This window comes from Rhinatrema bivittatum, chromosome 5, assembly GCF_901001135.1.
Source record: "Rhinatrema bivittatum chromosome 5, aRhiBiv1.1, whole genome shotgun sequence".
Classification (NCBI taxonomy): domain Eukaryota; kingdom Metazoa; phylum Chordata; class Amphibia; order Gymnophiona; family Rhinatrematidae; genus Rhinatrema; species Rhinatrema bivittatum.
Genome location: NC_042619.1, coordinates 337014251 through 337036358, shown reverse-complemented (window position 1 = coordinate 337036358; position 22108 = coordinate 337014251). Strand labels below are relative to the sequence as shown.

The 22108-nt window shown below is 46.8% G+C and overlaps 1 protein-coding gene across 1 annotated transcript in view; it reads left to right on the top strand.

Moving 5' to 3' along the window:
- Nucleotides 1–22108, top strand: part of NCAPH (non-SMC condensin I complex subunit H) — a 704755-nt gene that overhangs the window by 526303 nt on the left and 156344 nt on the right. Inside the window, 1 exon segment of the mRNA XM_029604457.1 lies at nucleotides 306–413. Coding sequence (XP_029460317.1) covers nucleotides 306–413 — 108 coding nt within the window.

Here is a 22108-nt window from a genome sequence, read left to right as displayed (position 1 = left end):
CAACTATCTGCTTTTCTCAATGTGCTCCTACATCAGTCACTGTCCTTTTCATCAGTGTGCTCTTGGCTTAGACTGTATATCCTCCTCATGGTAGCATGTTCAGTGTTCTGTCTCTAGCTTCTTTGCTGACATTTGCTTCCACCAGCCTCTACAATGTTTCTTGATGTGAGTTCTCTGAGCAGGCACCCTGATTCTTTTGACACAGCTTCCTTCTCTGTCCTTCCCAATGCCTTTCTTTCTGCTGTGCTGCTTCTATCTCTCTGTACAGAGCCACCTCCCTGACTACCTTTCTGTCACCCTTTTAGCTTAAGAAGATGGCTGTGCAGAGTGAGTCCTCTGAGCATGATGATGGAATTGGAGAATATGATTACAGCAATCCTAATGATACGTCCAGTTATTGTCCTGGCTTGCAGGTGAGAGAAACAAGAGGATGGTGGGGCACTCAACTGTTGTGCATAATCATGTGTTAAGACTGGTATATAAAAAAGATTGTAGACACCAGTAAGAGGTGATGACAAAAGGAAGGCATTTAAATTTAAAAACTTCCAAAGTACATGTGACAAGCAGGAGCAGTAATCTGCTCTAGGTTCTTAACCTTTGCTTAGGTAGTCTGCTTTTCCTATTTTGTTGCATTTTTCAGTAACCTTATATTCTCGCTGAGCGCACCATTTCTATTCCTCCTTAGGCTTATTTTATGTTAGGATGTTGTCTTGCGACTACCTCCTGGAAACTTTCTATTAATTTATTTTTAAGCTTGTTTTCCTTTTCCTGCTAGGCCAGTCTGGATATGTAGGTTTCTCCGCCTACCAGCAAATGGAGACAGCAGACATGCCCTTTTCAAGTAATATCACCACTAGTATATAGGCTGATGCAGTGAAGGCAATTGCTAGTATTCTTTGTCTCCAACAGATGGCAGCAGTTCTGGACTGGTGGAGTAGGATTTCCAGGTTTCGATCTACCCTGTTAGAGCACTTCTCTGTCTTATTCCTAGGGCAATGATTTTTCTTTTTCCTTAGTGGAGTATTATGTTGGACTGAGTGAGCCAGCTAACTGACTCCCAGGTTTCCTGCAAGGTCTGGTTGAATTTTGGGGTTAGCAGGTGAGCAGGCCGCCTTCAGAGGTCCTTCAGCTCTTTGCGGATACTTTTAAGCTCCAGCAGGCCTGTGTTTCTCTGTAGCATGCCAGAATGGGGCTAGCTCCTTTTGTCCTAGCTGTGATTGGGGTGGGGGGTCTGGAGCTTCCAGGGAGGAAATGGCAGTCTTTCTTGTTCATACCCCAGATCAGTCCAGACAAGTGGGTTTTGCATCCCCACCAGCAGATGGAGGTAGAGAATAAAACTTTAAGGTACTGTTACATATCCGAGAGTGCCACTTGCATTCCCTTACCTAAGAACATAAGAAAATGCCAGCATCCTGTTTCCAACAGTGGCCAATCCAGGCCATAAGAACCTGGCAAGTACCCAAAAACTAAGTCTATTCCATGTAACCATTGCTAATGGCAGTGGCTATTCTCTAAGTGAACTTAGTAATTCTCTCTTTCCAGCAGATGGTAGAGATCAATCCTGCAGTCTTTAGAAGAAAAATAATATAGTTAGGAAGAAGATTTGGCTCTCCAAGGTGTTAGGTTCCTTCATGGACCATTCCTCGGGTGGAGCAGGGGGGGGTGGGGGTGGGGCGAAAGCTGGGGGTCCTGGGTCTTCACCTCCAGTGTCTGCTCCCTCCTGGCATCCAGAAACAGGGAAGTAGCCCTTTCTTTTTGGAGGTTTCCTTGCTTTTTGTTTTTTGGTGCTTGTGCCTTTAAAAAAAAAAAAGAGAGAAAAGGGAAACTGCAATGAAGGGAGCTTGAGCAGTGCTGATTGGCTGGACTGGCGGGAGACAGGGCTGGGTGAGTGAGGGCAGAAACCTCCCGATTTCTGGATCTGGTGTTTGCTCAGCATCGGGACGTGATGCCGGCAGGATTTTCTCAGCAGCAGGGGCTATTTTTAAGCGTGACCGCAATTCAGGACAATGCTCGCTCAGTGCAGGAAAAGTTGCTGCAACTGCCGTTTGAAAGGGGGTTCACCTCAATACAACTGCGTTTTGCGCGGAGTGTGCCTCTGGTGGGGCTAGAACCTCTGCAGGACCCTCGGGGGGGGGGGGGGGGGGGTCGGAGCGCGAGGTTGACGGGTCAGTGCTGCAGGCCCCGGGCGAAGGGGGGGAGGTCGGAGGAACTGGCAGCCATTTTGAAGGCACATGGCCGTTCCCAAGCCTCAAGGCTCCCCTTCCTCGCTATTTCCCATCGATTTGAGTCCTGCTGTTGGCATGGAATTGATGGGGGGCCAGGGGGATGATGGTCAGGATTGGTCCTCTTTGGATTCGGAGCAATTTTCATCGGAGTTTGTCCTGCTTCTTCATAAGGCCTATTTGGCCAAGAAAGAGGCAGGATCCCAAGCAGTTGCTTCCCAGAAAGCCCCCCTGTGGCTAAGAATCCGGATGGGGGGGGAGGGAAGCTGGAGGTATCCTGCATCTCCTTGGGTTGGGGTGGTCCACTGCTGAGGATGGGAACACGGAGGATTCGTATGCGCCCAATCAGCGGCAGGGTGGTCTGTTAGACCCGGACAAGGACCCAGTCTGTTATTTAGGGGATCCTACACAGGATGTGGATGACGTTCCGATTGCAGAGGGTGACAACCCTTGTGTGGTCTGGTTGTTCTGAGGGAGGAATTAGGTCCACTGATTCCCCAGGTGTTGAAGGAGTTGGGGATTAAGGTCCCGCAGGAAGATTTGGACAATGAGGGAGTGAACCTGGTCCTGGAGGGGCTGTGGGGACCATAAGAAATTGCCATGCTGAGTCAGACCAAGGGTCCATCAAGCCCAGCATCCTGTTTCTAACAGAGGCCAAACCAGGTCACAAGAACCTGGCAAGTACCCAAACACCAAGAAGATCCCATGCCACTGATGCAATTAATAGCAGTGGCTATTAGCTAAGTAAACTTGATTAATAGCCATTAATGGACTTCTCCTGCAAGAACTTATCCAAACCTTTTTTGAATCCAGCAACACTAACTGCACTAGCCACGTCCCCTGGCAACAAATTCCAGAGCTGAATTGTGTATTGAGTGAAAAAGACTTTTCTCCGATTAGTCTTAAATGTGCTACTTGCTAATTTCATGGAATGCCTCCGGTCCTTCTATTATCTGAAAGTGTAAATAACCGATTCACATCTACTCGTTCAAGACCTCTCATGATCTTAAAGACCTCTATCATATCCCCCCTCAGCCGTCTCTTCTCCAAGCTGAACAGCCCCAACTTCTTCAGCCTTTCCTCATAGGGGAGCTGTTCCATTCCCTTTATCATTTGGTTGCCCTTCTCTGTACTTTCTTCATCTCAACTATATCTTTTTTGAGATGCTGCGACCAGAATTGTACACAGTATTCAAGGTGCGGTCTCACCATGGAGCAATACAGAGGCATTATGACATTTTCTGTTTTATTAACCATTCCCTTCCTAATAATTCCTAACATTCTCCTAAGGTGTTTCCTTTGCCCAAGAAGGTGAAGAAGTTGGTGGATCGGGAGTCTACTGAGGCAAGACTGAAGGTAGCCAAAACTATGGCTAAGTTATATCCCTTGCCAGAACAAACCTTGTAGTCTTGGAAGATCCCCAAGGTGGATGTGGCGGTGTCTGCAGTGACCAAGAAGTCAACCATCCCAGTAGTAGGTTTGGCCACTCGAAAGGATATCCACGATCGGAAGCTGGAAATTCTGTTGAAGAGGCTATTTGAGGTTTTGGCCTTCATGCGACGGTTTGCAGGCATTTAATGCAGAGCCTGCTTGTTCTGGGTACAGAAGATACGAGAAGGTGTCCAGGATGGTGGCAGAGTCCGCTCAGGCTGCCCATTTGGAAGCTGGTGTAGCCTCTGTGGCGGATGCTCTCTATGACATGGTTTGGACCTGCCAGGAATATGCTGTGGCGGCGCGGAGGCTGTTGTGGTTGTGAAATTGGTTGGCAGATGTCTAATCTCCCTTTCAAGGGCAAATTGATGTTTGGGGAGGATCTGGAGCAACTCATGAAGCAGTTGGGGGAGTCAAAGGGCAATAAGTTACCCATGGACAAGAAATCCACCAAGAAGTCTTTTCCCCCTGCATGCTCATTTTAGAGATGCAAGAAGATTTTGCCCGAGCAGATTCTCCGTGTCTTCAGCACAAAAGCAGGGATCAGACAGGCAGCAGTCCTTTCAGGTGCAGCAGAGACCTCCTCGTGACGGTGGTTCCCAAGAGGGAAGTGGAAATAAAATTGGCCAATAAAGGTGAGCTGGTTCACTTCTCACTAGAGGCAGTCTGAGGGAGGCTATCCCTCTTTTATGAGGAGTGGACCAGGATCACGTCAGATTATTGTGTGCTGGAGGTGATAAGAGTCAGCTATGCTTTAGAACTTTCTCGGCCGCTCAGGGACACCTCTGTGGTCTTCTACTGTGTCTCCTGTTCCAAGCTAGAGGCGGTGCGGGATACGGTGCAACGGCTTCTTCGCCTACGAGACATTGTTCCGGTACTCCTTCAGGAGAAGTGACAAGGGAGGTAATCTATATATATTTCGTGGTTCCCAAGAAAGAGGAGATGTTTCAGCCAGTTCTTGATCTTCAGAAGGTCAATGTTACCCTTAGGATGCCCAGTTTTAGGATGGAAATGTTGCTGATAGTGATAGCGGCAGTATGCAAAGCGAAGTTTCTGGCCTTATTGGACTTGACTGAGGCCTATCTCCATATTCCTATAAGGAGCGATCACCAGAGGTTCCTGAGATTCTTGGTTCTCGGAGAGAATTTTCAGTTTCGAGCCCTTCCTTTTGGTTTGGTGACAGCACAGCGCACATTCACGAAAGTGATGGTGGTAGTGGCAGCGGCTCTCGGGAGGGAAGGGATACTCTTGCACCCATATCTGGACAATTGGCCCATCAGGGTGAAGTCAGAAGCAGAGGGTTGTCATTCATTTCGCTGGGTCATACAGCTTCTGACAAATCTGGCGAACAGTCATTTGGAGCCATCCCAGTCTTTATAATATCTGGGGGCTTGGTTCTATACCTGGATAGGGAAGATGTCTCTGAACTCAGAGAAAGTGACCAAGTTGCAGGGTCAGGAACTCCATCTTCTGCGTTTTCTTTTTTTTTTGGTTATAAACTGTTTATTAAAATTCAGTGAACCTTACAATACAAAAATTGCAATATACAAATTGAATCAACAGTTTACATTTGTATAGAGATCCCCAGTTCCCTGTAATTTCACCCCCCCCCCTTCCCATTGAGGATAGAGAGTGCAAGTGTGGTAATGTGTCCCATAGTTAATTAAATAGTATCGGCTCTGGAAATCTCCAAAGCAAAACAAGATGTATGTGTCAGCAGTCTCTTTGATTCATCACCTATACAGTCATCTCTGCCTCAGTAGTTATCCCTGAGCAACCAGCCTCCTGTCCTAGGCTCTCCGCATATTTCTCCTGCCAGTCCATCGAGAGGTGTTGGAGGAACGAGCCCTATATTGTATTAAATGCTCCTTTCTTGCAGGGTTTGGCCAGGAGCCATGTTCGATGGTCTAATTGTAATAGCGTAACCATCTCTGAGATCCAAAACACTATTGTTGGGGGTTCCGCTTGGATCCATTTTGTTAATATACATTTTCTCGCTTATCCCAGTGCTTTTTGAATTAGCAATTGCTGACCAGGTTCCCATTCCAAACTGGCCTTTTCCATTCCAAGAATCGCCCATTCAGCCAGTAGGGAGGGCAGGTTCTCATACACTGTTGTCATATAGTCCCAAAGTGTGGACCAAAAAGCTTGGACCTGTGGACACTCCCACAGCCCATGAACCAATGTTGCCACGCCTTCAGGTCACTTGAGGCATGCCACCATAGAAACAATCCTCATTTGATACGCTCGAGCAGGAGATATGGTGACTATGTTGAATCCGTAAAAATTGTTCCCGACCTTGAACTGCTGGCATCACCTTGAGAAAGGATTGAGTTGCTTCTATTAGATCCTCTGTAACGACAGTCTCCAAATCCCTACTCCATATGTCTGCCAGAATCTGTAGCCCATTTTGCGCTGTTGCTTCTTGGAGTCATTTGTATAATGATAACGATTATTTTCGAGACTTCAAGAGAGTTGCCAATCTCTGAAATGGCCCAGAGATCACTTTGTCCATCTGTGTCCCAAAGGTTTTAGCCAAATAGCTCAGTAGCTGATGATAGTAGAGGAAGTCTTGAGGGCTCCATCTGAACTTATCCTGACATTGATAAAATGAGTACAAATTTGCAGGTGGATGGGTCAATAATATCCGCAAGAGTGTCCACACCCTATGGTGATAGTTTATTGTAAAAACACCCAGTCTGCCCTGGGAGAAATCGAGGGTTTCCACAGCTAGACAGTAAGAAGCGAGATTCGTTCCTTCAGATTTAGCTGTTTACTGTAATAAATCTGCTCCCCAGAGTGGTGGAGTTAGCAATCTGTTATAAATCACCCCTAAAAAAGGCGAGGAGTAGCAATCTGTTGTAAATCCGCTAGGGAGTTAGCAGTTTGTTATGGATCACCCCACCAAGGAGAGGAGTTAACAATCTGTTTAATGCTGCTCCCCCAAGGGGAGGAGCTAGCAATTTGTAATACTCCGTAGGCGGAGTTAATGATCTGTTGTGGGTAGGCTTCCCACAGAGTGGCAGTCCGTATGATACCGCTCTAGTAGTGTAAGGAATGAACACTTAATGTAAATTGGTGAATCCTTGGGCTGATGGCAGATGACAGCGCCCCCAGGAGGATATCCTGAGAGGGACCACCGGCTAGGCTGGAGTATGGAGACAAACACAGATAGTTCTTTATTAGACAGGAAGTAGAACCACCAGAGGTGGTAGTAGTGAGCTGATGTGCCTGGTAGGGCTGAAGTCCCTCAGATACTGGAATTGCGGTCTCTGGGTTGCTCAGCTGTAGAGAGAGACTATAGGTAGTGAGTAGACAGGGTATGCTAGACACATAACCAGTAGTAGATGATACACTCACAATTGTAGATATCTGTAATGGCTTCTATGCAACAGAGAGTCTTCAGTATATTCAGGAACAGGAGCCGTAGGCGAGTACTGGTTCCTATATGCAGTCTGGAATAAGAACTCACAATATCTGTGTATGAGATGGCTTCTAGAATAGAAGAGTCTTTGGAGAGTTTTAGGAACATAGGCCCTCGTGGAGCGAGTACCGGTTCCTATCTGCAATCTGTAATAGTAATTCACAAGGTATAGGTATGTGATAGCTTCTGAAATAGAAGAGAGTCTGTGAAGGGTTTTAGGAACACAGGCCCTCGTGGAGCGAGTACTGGTTCCTATCTGCAATATGAAATAGTAATTCACAAGGTATAGGTATGTGATAGCTTCTGAAATAGAAGAGAGTCTGTGAAGGGTTTTAGGAACATGGGCCCTTGTGGAGCGAGTACCGGTTCCTATCTGCAATTTGCAATAATGACTCACGATCTCCGTACCTGCGATAGCGTCTTAGGCAGAAGAGAGTCTTCAGAGATTAGGAACATAGGCCCTCGTGGAGCGAGTACCAGTTCCTATCTGTAATAGAACTCACAGTGTTCAAGTCTGCGATCGCTTCCAGGTAATAAGGAGTCCTCTGAGCATTCAGGGACATAGGCCCTTGAGGAGCGAGTACCGGATCCCGTCTTAGCAATCTGAAATCAAGAAGAAAGAGCGGGGCCCCTGAGTCGCTGGTACCCCTTGGTAAGTTGAGGAGGCATAGCAACAGCGAGAGAGTTATCCCCCTTGCTAACTCGATTCGTAGTTGCAAGCAAAGACCTTTTAAGTTGGAAGCGATTGACGTCACTACGGGGGAACGCCCCCGAGGTTCGCGCCCTTGCTGGTACAAACTCTGGAGCGCGCGCCCTTATGTCATCAGGAACATGGCAAATCCGCAGCGTCAGGCCAGCCCGGGGATTCCAGGGAGAAGCGGCGAGGAGACGCCACGGCAGCATCTGTCCGTCAGATCGAAGGGAGTCGCCACAAAGGTAGAGAGGGTGGAGCGAAGGCGAGAACAGGCATGAACGCAACATTTATGAACTGTGCGCTACCCATATTGTCCATAGGTTACTAGGATATTGTTATGCAGCTGAGCAGGGATTTCTTGTGAGGTTGCGTGCAGAATAAATCATAAGTCGATTGATTGTGTGATCTGTTTGTCTTAATATACATCTGAAAAACAAGTGCTGTTAAACATCCAGTCACCCACTGACCTTAAGAACATGAGCACATGCCATACTGAGTCAGACCAAGGGTCCATCAAGCCCAGCATCCTGTTTCCAACAGTGGCCAATCCAGGCCATTAGAACTAACTCACAGTAAAAACTTTTTTAAATATATCCGAAGCAGAAAGCCTGTGAGGGAGTCAGTTGGACCGTTAGATGATGGAGGGGTTAAAGGGGCACTTAGAGAAGATAAGGCCATCGCGGAAAGATTAAATGATTTCTTTTCTTCAGTGTTTACTGAAGAGGATGTTGGGGAGGTATCCGTACTGGAGAAGGTTTTCATGGGTAATGATTCAGATGGACTGAACCAAATCACGGTGAACCTAGAAGATGGTGGTAGACCTGATTAATAAACTGAAGAGTAGTAAATCACCTGGACCGGATGGTATACACTCCAGAGTTCTGAAGGAACTAAAGAATGAAATTTCAGACCTATTAGTAAACATTTGTAACCTATCATTAAAATCATCCATTGTACCTGAAGACTGGAGGATAGCTAATGTAACCCCCATATTTAAAAAGGGCTCCAGGGGAGATCCGGGAAATTACAGACCGGTTAGCCTGACTTCAGTGCCAGGAAAAATAGTGGAAAGTGTTCTAAACATCAAAATCACAGAACATATAGAAAGACATGGTTTAATGGAACAAAGTCAGCATGGCTTTACCCAAGGCAAGTCTTGCCTCACAAATCTGCTTCACTTTTTTGAAGGAGTTAATAAACATGTGGATAAAGGTGAACCGGTAGATGTAGTGTACTTGGATTTTCAGAAGGCATTTGACAAAGTTCCTCATGAGAGGCTTCTAGGAAAAGTAAAAAGTCATGGGACAGGTGGTGATGTCCTTTCGTGGATTACAAACTGGCTAAAAGACAGGAAACAGAGTAGGATTAAATGGACAATTTTCTCAGTGGAAGGGAGTGGGCAGTGGAGTGCCTCAAGAATCTGTATTGGGACCCTTACTTTTCAATATACAGGTAGTCCTCGGGTTACGACGGTCTCGAGTTACGTTGTTTCATGGTTACGACGCTTTATTACGACGCCTTATTCCGACTTACGGTTACGACGCTTTATTACGACGGACGTCTTATTCCGACTTACGTGGTTGTGCGTCGTAACGCGAACTACGTTCAGCGGCTGACGAATACAGTGTGGTACTGTACTGTACAGTTCGAGACAGAGGAAAAAGAGTCTCCTGCCAGCCATATCACCCTTCATTATGGCTCCCAAATGTAAGCCAGACTCTTCTGATGCCAGTGCATCAAAGAAAAGGAAGGCCATCACCATGGAGGTGAAATTAGATATCATAAAGAGATCTTATAAGGGGGAAACGGCGACAGACGTTGGCCGGTCATTAGGACTTAGTCGTTCTACTGTTGCTACGATTATCAAGGATAAAGATCGTATCCTTGAACATGTGAAAGGATCTGCTCCTATGAAAGCGACAGTAATAACAAAGCAGCGTAGTGGGTTTATTATTGAGATGGAAAGATTATTAGTGCTGTGGTTGGAAGACCAAAATCAACGCCGTATCCCTGTGAGCCTTATGGTTATTCAGGAGAAGGCTAGGCGATTGTTTGAGGCATTGAAAAGAGAAAAGGGGGAAGGAAGTGAAAGAGAAGAGTTTGTGGCGAGTAGAGGTTGGTTTATGAGGTTTAAGGATCGTGCCAACTTCCATAACATTAAAGTGCAAGGTGAAGCTGCTAGTGGTGATGAGAAAGCAGCAAGTGAATTTCCCAAAGCATTGGCTGAGATAATTACGGAGGGGGGTTACTGTGCTCAACAAGTGTTCAATGTGGATGAGACAGGTTTGTTTTGGAAGCGTTTGCCTAACCGTACGTACATCGCCAAGGAGGAGAAGTCAGCACCAGGTCATAAAGTCTGCAAGGAGAGACTGACTTTGCTTCTTGGGGGCAATGCTGCTGGTGACTACAAACTGAAGCCCATGCTAGTGTATCAGGCTGAGAATCCAAGGGCACTCAAGGGCATTTCCAAGGGTCAACTACCAGTCATCTGGAAGTCTAATAAGAAGGCATGGGTGACACTTGCAGTGTTTGAGGACTGGTTCACCAACCATTTTGTGCCAGGCGTGGAGCAGTACTGTACCTCCAAGGATATCCCCTTTAAGGTGTTGCTAATTCTGGACAATGCCCCTGGACACCCTGCCCATCTGGATGACTTTCACCCTAATGTCAAGGTGGTTTACCTTCCACCTAATACCACTGCCCTAATACAGCCTTTGGACCAAGGAGTCATTGCTACATTCAAAGCCTACCACCTCCAAAGGGTCATTGGTAATGCTTTAGGAGCAACAGAAAAGAATAAGGACTTGACTCTAAAGGACTTTTGGAAAGCATACAACATCCTTGATGCTGTGAAGAACATTGCCGATTCCTGGGATGAGGTGAAGCAGACCAGTATGAATGGTGTGTGGAAAAAGCTGTGTCCCCAGTTTGTGAATGATTTCACAGGGGTTCAAGAGTCAGTGACTACTGTCATAAAGAACATTGTTATTATGAGTAAGACAATGAATCTGGAGGTGGAGGAGGATGATGTCACAGAGCTACTGGCATCTCATGGAGAGGAGTTATCTTCTGAGGACCTCATTCAACTGGAGAAGCAGATGATAGAGGAAGAGGAAGATGTACCAACCCCAGAACCCAAGAGATTTACAAGGCAGGGCTTGGCAGGAGGATTTGCCTTGATAGAGAAAGGGTTGTCAAGGTTTGAGGCTGAGGATCACGACACGGAAAGGTACACTAGGGTTGCCAGAGGAGTCATGGATTCCCTTAGGTGTTACAAGGAGATCTTGGAGGAGAAGAAGATGGTCTCCTTCCAGGCTAACCTGCAGCAGTACTTTAAGAAGGTAGAGAGACCTGCAACAGATCCTGTACCTGTACCCTCTACTTCACCTATCCCTCTGGACTCACCTGCCAATCTTGACTCGGCTGCCCCAGTATCTCCAGCACCTTCTGCAGCTTCCTCCCAATAAGCCTGTTCTCTCTTTGGAATTGTTCTCTGTTTTTTACAGTACGTAAGTACAGTTTTTTTTATTACAGTACTGTACACTGTTTATGACTGTACTGTTGTACAGTATTTCATTATTAAACCTACTGCACAATATTTTACTGTACTTGTGTGTTTATTGATAATTACTAACTAACTGTGTTAGTATAGGCTAAGTGTTTACAGTACAGTACTGTATGAACGTATGGTCCGACTTACGTCGAAATTCGGTTTACGACGCTGCGTAAGAACGGATCAACGTCGTAAGTCGAGGACTACCTGTATTTATAAATGATCTGGAAAAAAATACGAGTGAGGTAATCAAATTTGCAGATAATACAAAATTGTTCAGAGTAGTTAAATCACAAGCAGATTGTGATAAATTGCAGGAAGACCTTGTGAGGCTGGAAAATTGGGCATCTAAATGGCAGATGAAATTTAATGTGGACAAGTGCAAGGTGATGCATATAGGGAAAAATAACCCATGCTATAGTTACACAATTTTAAGTTCTATATTAGGTGCTACAACCCAAGAAAGAGATCTAGGCGTCATAGTGGATAACACATTGAAATTGTCGGTTCAGTGTGCTGAGGTAGTCAAAAAAGCAAACAGAATGTTGGTAACTATTAGAAAGGGAATGGTGAATAAAACGGAAAATGTCATAATGCCTCTGTATCGCTCCATGGTGAGACCGCACCTTGAATATTGTGTACAATTCTGGTCGCCGCATCTCAAAAAAGATATAATTGCGATGGAGAAGGTACAGAGAAGGGCTACCAAAATGATAAAGGGAATGGAACAGCTCCCCTATGAGGAAAGACTAACAGTCTAACTTCAGTTAGCCAGAGTGACTCACTGCTCTCTTGATTAACAAATGTTGGTACCTAGTCAAACCAAATCACACTACCTCAACACCTTTCCAAGGTGCGTAACTCAGCTGACCGTTTCAACCTTTTTACTTAGGTATACACTGCTCCTAGCTTATTTCCAGCTTCTGGCTACTTTTTGGGTTTTTGTTTTTTTTTAAATACAAACACTCAGTTTGTATTAAATACAAACACTCAGTTCTTAAAAGTCTGCAGAACTCAGTTCTGCAGACTTTAAAAATAAACACACTACCTACTGCTTACTAGCTGCCTTATTGACTGACTATTTAAAAATACAAAGTCTAACGTGTTTATTCACTGCCTTACTGACTATGAAAAGCACAAACACACTAAATAATATTCCCAAATAGTTAACTTTGCCCCAATACTTAAAAAGACAATGTCCCAAGCAAAAACTTACTGATTCCTTTCAGCCACCTTAAGGCACAGGCTATGTTATAGAGGATTATGTTAGGAAACCCCCACCCCCTAGCACAACCAGTACAATCAGTTTTTAAAGAGCAATCCTGTGTTTTTTGTTACGCCACAAGAATGCTGTACATAATCTATGTAACTTGTGGGTATCTGAAATGGATATAATTAATGTCATTGCCTGTAAAACATATAGTAATTTAGGAAGGAGTGACATCTTAAATAGTGCAATCCTGCCCATCAGGGAAAGAGGAAGCTCCATCCAGCTACTGATCAATTTTCCAATTTTATCTATAACTGGAGGTAGATTTAAATTGTACCATTGGGTGGTGTCTAACGAGATATAAATTCCCAGATATTTAAGAGAGTTGTCTACCTATCGAAGAGGAAGGTCCCTCCAAGTTGCCCGTAAGTGTCCCTTTATATCCAAAACCTCAAGATTTGTCAAGATTTAATTTTAGTCCTAAAAATGACCCATATGTTCAAAGGTCTGTAAGATTAGTGGGAGTGAGGTGGGAGCCTGAGGAACAAATAGCAGGATGTCATCCGGAAACAAAAAGGTGTTAGGAATTACCAGCCCTTTGTGTACAGTGAAGGTATCCAGAATCTGTTGTATGGCATGGACTAAGGGTTCCAGGGACAAAATAAACAAGAGAGGGGACATCGGGCACCTCTGTCTTGTAGCTCTGGTTAAAGAGAGAGGTTTCGATAAGCACCCATTAACCATTATCTGGGCCCCAGGATTAGAATAAAGTACCTGTATAGCTTGATAGTAAAACCCCACAAACCCCATTTTGTCTGAAGTGTAGCGGAGAAAGGAACATGACACCTTATCAAATGCCTTTTCAGTGTCAAATCCCACTAGAACTGGGTCGGCGAGCACATGTTGATGACACAGATGTAAAATTTGTGCCAACCTCCTTATATTTATACTGGCTCTTTGCCCTTTGACAAAGCCTGCCTGCCCCACCGAAACCAAGTCCGGTAATATATTTCCCAGTCTATTGGCTAACACTTTGGCAAAAATTTTTATATCTATGTTCAATAGGGAAATTGGACAAAATGCGGATGGTGTATCCGGAGTACGCCCTGGTTTGGGCAGCACAATTATGGTAGCCATTCGGAGCGACCCAGGCATCTTTCCCGATTCGACCATTGAATTGAACAGTGCTTCCATGCCAACTCCGATCTCCGACTTGAGAATTTTATAAAACAGTGGAGACATCTCGTGTGGTCCCGGTGATTTAAAATTTTGTAACCCCTGGATCGCTTTCATAATCTCCCCTCATGGATTGGGGTATTTAAGTGTTTCACCTTTTCAGCAGTTAATTTGGTCAAATTAATTGATTGCATGAAGCTTTCCCACATCACTTCATCCTCCTCATCTACACTATATAACTCCCGATAATCGTGAAATATGGTGGCTATCTGTTCTGCCTTAGAGACAGAAGTTCCGCCAGATATTTTTAGGTGGGTGATATGACTAGCCTTCCTTTCTCCTTTAACTAAATGAGATAAGTTTCCCCACCTTGTTTCCATATAGGTACAAATGATGTTTCAAAGAGATTAACGAAGAGGTCGCTCGTTTATGGAGGAGCTCATTTAGTTCTGTACAGATTAAGTAATATGCTTTTAAAGATTTAGGAGTAGCCTGGGGTCCCAATTCTTTTTTTTTAACTTTCATTTAGTTGAGACATCAGACATAAAATATCCTTATCCATTTCCCTTTTGCATCGTATAGAATATTCAATGATATTGCCTCTCAGGTCTATTTTAGCGGTTTCCCAAAACAGAAGGGGCATTGATTGATGTTCAGCATTAAAAGATTTAAACTCTTTCCATTTAGTAAGCAAACATTCTTTAATTCTTTTATCTTGAACTAACCAGGCAGGCATTTTCCAGGTAGCTGGGTCTCTATATTTTCTCTTTTTCCCCACCTGGCACGATACTTGACTATGGTCTGAGATCACCAGCGGTTCTATACTTGCATTGTGTAGCTGTTGAAACAGCGAATCCGAAATAAGTACATAGTCCAATCGTGATTTAGCATCGGACGCCCTCGCCAAGTGGGTAAAATCTTTAGTAACAGGATTCAGTATTCGCCATACATCTATCAGATGTAATGAATCACATAGGAAGGGAATTCCCTTGTGCTCACCTAGTGGCTTAGACTGACCACTGGATATTCTCTTCAAGTCATGACACAGTTAATGTCTTCCTCCCCCCCCACCCATCACAATAGGTGCCTGATTAAGGGAACGTATTTTGGCCACCACATCCGAAAAAAAATGTGGTCATATTGGTTGGGGCCATATATAGATGCCAAGAAAATCATTTGACCAAAGAGCACCCCTGTAACTATAATATATCGCCCACCTGGGTCTGCTAATGTTTGTTGTTGTTGAAAAGAAATAGATTTGTGAATCATGATAGCCACACCTCTGCTATGGGACGACCCATGTGTCACAAATATCTGATTGTAGCCTTTCTTTTTGAGTTCCAAGTGGGCATTAGCTTTCATGTGTGTCTCCTGGATAAATACAACTGTTCCCTTAAGTCTATTAATATTTGAGAGAAATTTTTCCCGCTTAACTGGAGTGCCCATCCCCGCTACAATCCAGGACAAATATTTCACATTGTCCATCATGTATACTTTTCTGTTAGGGTAGTCTCCACTGCTCTTCATCTCAGTTTGGACTGGTGCTCTGTGCATAATCTGAAATCATGTTGCTCACCCCTATTCTGACCCTTGGGATATAATTTCCAGATTCGATAAAACCCAGTCAGTTGCTGACATTTGTTCTGCCCATCTTCCCATACACTCATGATCTGTGCTTAACACTGCTCCCCTGTCTACACTCCTCTGTCCTCTCCCTCCCCCATCCCCCCTCCCATCCCCCCCTTATATCATTCTTTACCAAAGGGAGCCATTCCCTTCCTTAGAGATCACTCACAGATGCGTGGGTGCCCCTCCCCCTGTTATTATTCATACCCCTCCTTAACTAACATTTCGTATATACCATATTTATATGAACAACAAAAGATTCCCTGTATGTACCAGGATCAGTCCAGACAGTGGGTTATCTCCCCCTTCCAGCAGATGGAGTCAGATAGAACTTTGAAGGATGCTTCCTTATAAGATAGTGCACCCTCTACTAATCCTCAGTATTCTCTTGACTCCAGCAGATGACAGTGGGGGCTTTCGTTCCCCACTGTGATGACTAGAAAGCTATTTTAGGAATTTTCTCTATTTTCCTCAGCTTTCCTTTCTTTTTGATGGATCAAGTCTAATAAAAAAAAAAATCTTTGAATTTTGAATTTTCTGAGGGAATTATTTGGAGAGCTTTCCTGTAGACTCTGCTCCTGTTTTAGTGAGAGCATTCTATAGCTTGCAGGCAGTACTATTTGCAGCTCTCCCCACCCCTCTAATCTCTCCAATCAACCCGAATACATCCCGCTTTTTGCTTTTTTTTTTTTTGCAGCTCTCCCCACCCCTCCCATCTCTCCAATCAACCCGAATACACATATCCTACCACCATTTCTGCTCCCCCCCTAACCCACCCAACCTTTTCCTCTGTAAAAGACCTCGGAGTCCTTTTAGACCAACACCTCAACTTCAAACCACACATTCAGTCCCTACTAAAAGGAGGCTTTTACAAACTCCACATACTCAAAAAACTGAAGCCACTCCTCCATGCCCAAGACTTCCGATTAGTCCTGCAGACGACCATCCTTTCCAAACTGGACTATTGCAACGCCCTTCTGTTAGGCCTCCCTTCCTCCACCATCAAACTGCTACAAATCTTGCAGAATGCTATGGCAAGAATAATAACCAATACCCACAAGTCTGAACACATAACCCCCATTCTAAATGACTTGCACTGGCTCCCGATCCCTTTCCGTATTCAATATAAAACCCTCACCATCCTGCATAATACACTGCACAAAAAAACACCACATGGATCAAGGACATGCCTCACTTCCGAATCTCAAACCGCCCCACTAGAACCACCCTCGCTGGCACCCTGCACACCCCACCCCTCAGAACCGCCCACCTTACCAATACCAGGGAGAGAGCTTTCACTATCGCCGGCCCCACACTCTGGAACTCTCTCCCTCCCCACCTACGACTTGAACCCTCCTTACACACTTTCAAAAAAGGCATCAAGACATGGCTCTTCAGACAAGCCTACCCAGACATCAATCAAACATAGCCCATCCTCCCCTTCTCATCCACCTCTCCCCCCCCCCATCCCCCTTTCCCTCCCTGCCCTCGGTTTTGTTTCTTGTATTTTTCTTCCCCCCCCCCCCCCCCACACCTTACGCTGCCTTCCTTGGACATGTTCCAAGGAAATTATGTAAAATAGTTAAATATCTATTGTTTTTTACTGTTCATCATTGTTAATTCCTGTCTTTTCTCGCTCGGCTGCCTCTCTATTTCCAGCTGTCTTTACCCCCTACCCCCTCTTCCCCCTTCTCGCCTGCTCCCCTTACCCTCCTCCCTCCTCCCTTTGTTCACATCATGCCGGTTTACAAATAACTGAAGCAGGTAGAAAATACATTGAACAAAGGGAGGAGGGTAAGGGGAGCAGGCGAGAAGGGGGAAGAGGGGGTAGGGGGTAAAGACAGCTGGAAATAGAGAGGCAGCCGAGCGAGAAAAGACAGGAATTAACAATGATGAACAGTAAAAAACAATAGATATTTAACTATTTTACATAATTTCCAAGGCAGGCAGCGTAAGGTGGGGGGGGGGGGGGGGAAGAAAAATACAAGAAACAAAACCGAGGGCAGGGAGGGAAAGGGGGATAAATAAATAAATAAATAAATCTCTGTTGTCGGGGTAAGTTAGTTTTTTATTTCCTTTTGACAGGTTATTTCCTCTCTCCGGGGTGCAAGTCGGTGGTGCCGACCTCTCCCCCTGTGGCTGCTATCCGACCCGCTGCCCCTGAGACGCCATTTTCCTCAGGGCAGCTGGCACAGGGAGGTGTTATTCCTCTGTGCCTCTATCTTTGGGTCGCTGAGAGATAGAGAGCAGGACTGAAGTGGAAGCTATTACCCGCTTCTTAAAGCCACGAACCTGGTGAGCGTGAGGAAGAACAGGCTGAAGCGGAGGTTTTTCCCTCTTCCCACAGCTTTAAACCCTGCCTATTTCTCACGTTAAGAACAGCTGGTTCCCTCTCGGCTCCGTCGGGGATCCCCATGCCTCGTTCGTCCAGGTGCTGCACTTGTGGAGAGCCCGGGTCGAGGCTCTCCCGCGAGGGGATTTGCACAGCTTGCCTCCCTGGTGGGGAGGGACCCTCTCAACCGCCAGGCCGCTCTGGTTCTCATCTTCTGGCGCACCTCGACGCTCAGGGGACGGCCCCGATCCCGCTGACCACAGGAACGGCGACCATTTTGTCTCCAGACTCGGCTGCTCCGGCGCTAACAGGAGAAGAGCAGGATGCTCCTTTTTCATCTCAGCTGCCGGTTTTGACACCCATTCTACCTCTGGAGCCTTTTCCTCCGTCAGGGGATCTTCCCGCTCTTCCTCCATCGGGGCCACCTCCGTTTTCCACGGATTTTGTTCTCCTGCTTCACAATGCTTACCTGGCCAGAATGGGCCAGCACCAGGAATTTCTGGCGGGACCTCCTCCTCCTAAGGTACCCAGAATGACTGATTCCACTGAGGTCATGGGAAGTGCCAGACCTTGGGGAGTGCCCAAGAGTCAGTGGTCCCGGGACCAGGGGCACTTCTGACCGCCTCAAGCGCTCCGAGGATACGTTTGGTACACCCTCTGCGGGGGGGGGGGGGGGGGGGGCTCTGTTCCTCAGCAGGACCCGGATCCAGATGAACCTTCAACTACAGCTCAATTGGAAGGGGATGATCCTAGAGATCTGCGGATTTTCCAGAGGGATGAGCTGGACCCCCTCATTCCACATATCTTACAGGAATTGGACATTGAGGACCCACCTGAGCCTAATCCACCAGCGAAGAAAGGGGACCCCCTTCTGGCTGGTCTATGTCCGCCGTGTAGGTCCTTTCCTTCCCATCCCACGTTCCTTCAACTGTTATCCAGGGAATGGGATTCTCCTGAGATCTCCCTCAAGGTCGGCAGAGCCATGGATAAGCTACATCCTCTCTCGGATGATTTCCTGGAGCTTCTTAAGGTTCCCAAAGTAGATTCTGCAGTCTCAGCGGTGACTAAAAGAACTACCATTTCAGTAACAGGTGGTGCAGCCTTGCGAGATCTTCAAGATCAAAAGCTGGATGTTTATCTTAAGAGAGTTTTCGAGGTGTCCGCCCTGGTTGTCCGGGCGGCCATTTGTAGTTCCTTCGCTCAGCGTGCAGGCCTCCGCTGGCTTCAACAGCTGCTCAGCTCCCAGGACTTGCCTCCTGAGGAGGCACTTCAGGCAGACCACCTGGAGGCCGTCATGGCATATGCAGCAGGGCTCTATATGACATTCTGAGAGTATTGGCCAGATCTATGGTTTCTGCAGTCTCAGCTAGACGTCTCCTCTGGCTTCGCAACTGGTCGGTGGATTCTTCTTCCAAGTCACAGCTGGGATCCCCACCCTTCAAGGGCAAGCGACTATTTGGGTTGGATCTGGACCAGATTATCAAGTCCCTCTGAGAGAATAAGGTACACAAACTGGCAGAGGATCGCCCTCGTTCTTCTAGGTCGTTTAATTCCACTAGAAGCCGATTCAGGAATCAACTTCGTTTCCGCCAGGCAAGGACTGCAGCTCCTCGTCAGCTGTCCTCTCGATCTCAATCCTGGATTCAGTCCTTTCGTGCCCGAAGACAGCCCCGCTCTGGTCCGGCCCAGGGGACGCCCTCCAAGTCTTCACAATGAAGCTATGCTGGCCCACTCCCCGATCCCCAGGATAGGGGGACGTCTCTCCCTTTTCTACGAGGAGTGGGTCAACATCATGTCAGATAAGTGGGTCCTGGATATTCTAAGACACGGCTACCCGTTAGAATTTGCTTGACCGCTAAGAGACAGGTTCCTCTTCTCTCCATGTGGCCCAGTCCAGAAACAGCTCATAGTCCGGCAGACACTCGACAGGCTTCTGGCTCTCGGAGCGATTCATCCAGTCCCCCTCCTGGAAGTAGGCTGGGGACATTATTCGGTATACTTCGTAGTCCCCAAGAAGGAAGGTTCCTTCTGCCCGATCTTGGATCTCAAGATGGTCAACAGGGCCCTCAAGATTCCCCACTTTCGGATGGAAACCTTGTGCTCCGTGATAGCGGTTGTACACTCCGGAGAATTTTTGGCCTCCCTGGATCTGATGGAAGCTTATCCACACATTCCCATCCTCCAAGCGCATCAGCGTTTTCTGCGATTCAAGATTCTGGGACAGCATTTCCAGTTCCAGGCTCTACCCTTTGGTCTTGCGACCGCTCCTCGAACCTTCACGAAGGTGATGATAGTAGTAGCCGCCGCTCTCCGGAGTGAGGGAGTCTTGGTGCATCCATACCTGGTCGACTGGCTCATTCGGGCAAAGTCCTCAGCCCAGTGCCACCGGGCGGTCGACAAGGTGTTGACACTTCTTCACTCCCTAGGTTGGGTGGTCAACTTCGCCAAGAGCAGCCTTTCTCCATCTCAGTCTCTGGACTTCCTGGGGGCGCATTTTGACACAGCACTGGGCAAGGTGTTTCTGCCTCCGGACAGGGTTCATACACTCATTGCTCAGATACAGCAATTCATCGGTCTCTCGCTTCCAACGGCGTGGGATTACCTCCAGGTCCTGGGATCCATGGCTTCCACCATCGATCTGGTCCCCTGGGCGTTTGCACATATGCGTCCCATACAGCACGCCTTGCTCTCCCACTGGAAGCCAGTGTCTCGTGACTTCCAAGCCATCATTCCTCTCCCGAAGGGAGCCAAGGGCAGTCTCTCGTGGTGATTCAACCTGTCTCATCTTCTCCAGGGTGTTCTTTTGGACATTCCGAAATGGGTAATCGTCACGACGGACGCCAGTCTCTCTGGCTGGGGAACGGTGTGTCAGATGAGTTCTGCGCAAGGGAAGTGGACGCCGTCCCAAGCAACTTGGCCGATCAGTCGCTTGGAGACCAGAGCATTGCGTCTGGCATTGAAACGCTTCCTACCTCTCATCCATCATTGCGCAGTCCGAATACTCTCAGACAATGCGACCACTGTGGCCTACATCTATCGCCAAGGGGGCACGAGAAGTTGGCATGTCTCTCGGGAGACAGACAGGTTGATGGCGTGGGCGGAGAATCATCTCTCCCGCCTAGCGGCTTCCCACATCGCAGGCGTAGACAACGTTCAAGCAGACTTTCTCAGTCGTCAACATCTAGATCCCGGAGAGTGGGAACTCTCAGAGGAGGCAGTGAATCTCCTGTTCCACAGATGGGGTTCCCCCTATCTGGACCTAATGGCAACCTCCCGAAATGCCAAGGCAGATCGGTTCTTCAGTCGCAGAAAAGAGTACGGCGCAGAGGGAGTGGATGCCTTAGTCCTCCCCTGGCCCCGTCACGTTCTCCTCTACGTGTTTCCCCCTTGGCCTCTGGTGGGCAAGGTGCTCCGGAGAATAGAGTCCCATCAGGGCCCAGTAATTCTGGTGGTGCCGGAATGGCCCCGTCGTCCGTGGTTTGCAAACTTGATCAACCTCGCAGTGGACGGACCTCTTCTTCTTGCTGCATCAGGTTCCAGTATCTTTTTCCCAGGTTGATCGCTTCTGTCTTGCGGCCTGGCTTTTGAGAGGCGCCGGCTGAGACAGCGTGGATACCCAGAGGCCGTTATCATGACCCTCCTCAAGGCTAGAAAGAAGTCTACCTCCATGTTTTGTATCAGGATATGGAAAGTTTTTGAGAACTGGTGTGCCTCCATACCTGTGTCGCCACAGACCGCCTTGGTGGCTCAGATCCTATCTTTTCTTCAACAGGGACTGGACAAGGGTCTGGCCTACAACTCGCTGAGAGTGCAAGTCCTTGCCCTAGGCTCTCTACTTCATCAACGAGAGGGAACTTCCCTTTCCTCTCACCCAGATATCATCCGATTCCTCAGGGGGGTGAAGCACGTGAAGTAAATAACAGATTTAAATTAACTTGTTCAAGTCATAAGAACATGCCATACTGGGTCAGACCAAGGGTCCATCAACCCCAACATCCTGTTGCCAACAGTGGCCAATCCAGGCCATAAGAACCTGGCAAGTACCCAAAAACTAAGTCTATTCCATGTTACCATTGCTAATGGCAGTGGCTATTCTCTAAGTGAACTTAATAGCAGGTAATGGACTTCTCCTCCAAGAACTTATCCAATCCTTTTTTAAACACAGCTATACTAACTGCACTAACCACATCCTCTGGCAACAAATTCCAGAGTTTAATTGTGCGTTGAGTAAAAAATAACTTTCTCCAATTAGTTTTAAATGTGCCCCATGCTAACTTCATGGAGTGCCCCCTAGTCTTTCTACTACCCGAAAGAGTAAATAACAGATTCACATCTACCCGTTCTAGACCTCTCATAATTTTAAACATCTCTATCATATCCCCCCCTCAGCCGTCTCTTCTCCAAGCTGAAAAGTCCTAAGCTCTTTAGTCTTTGCTCATAG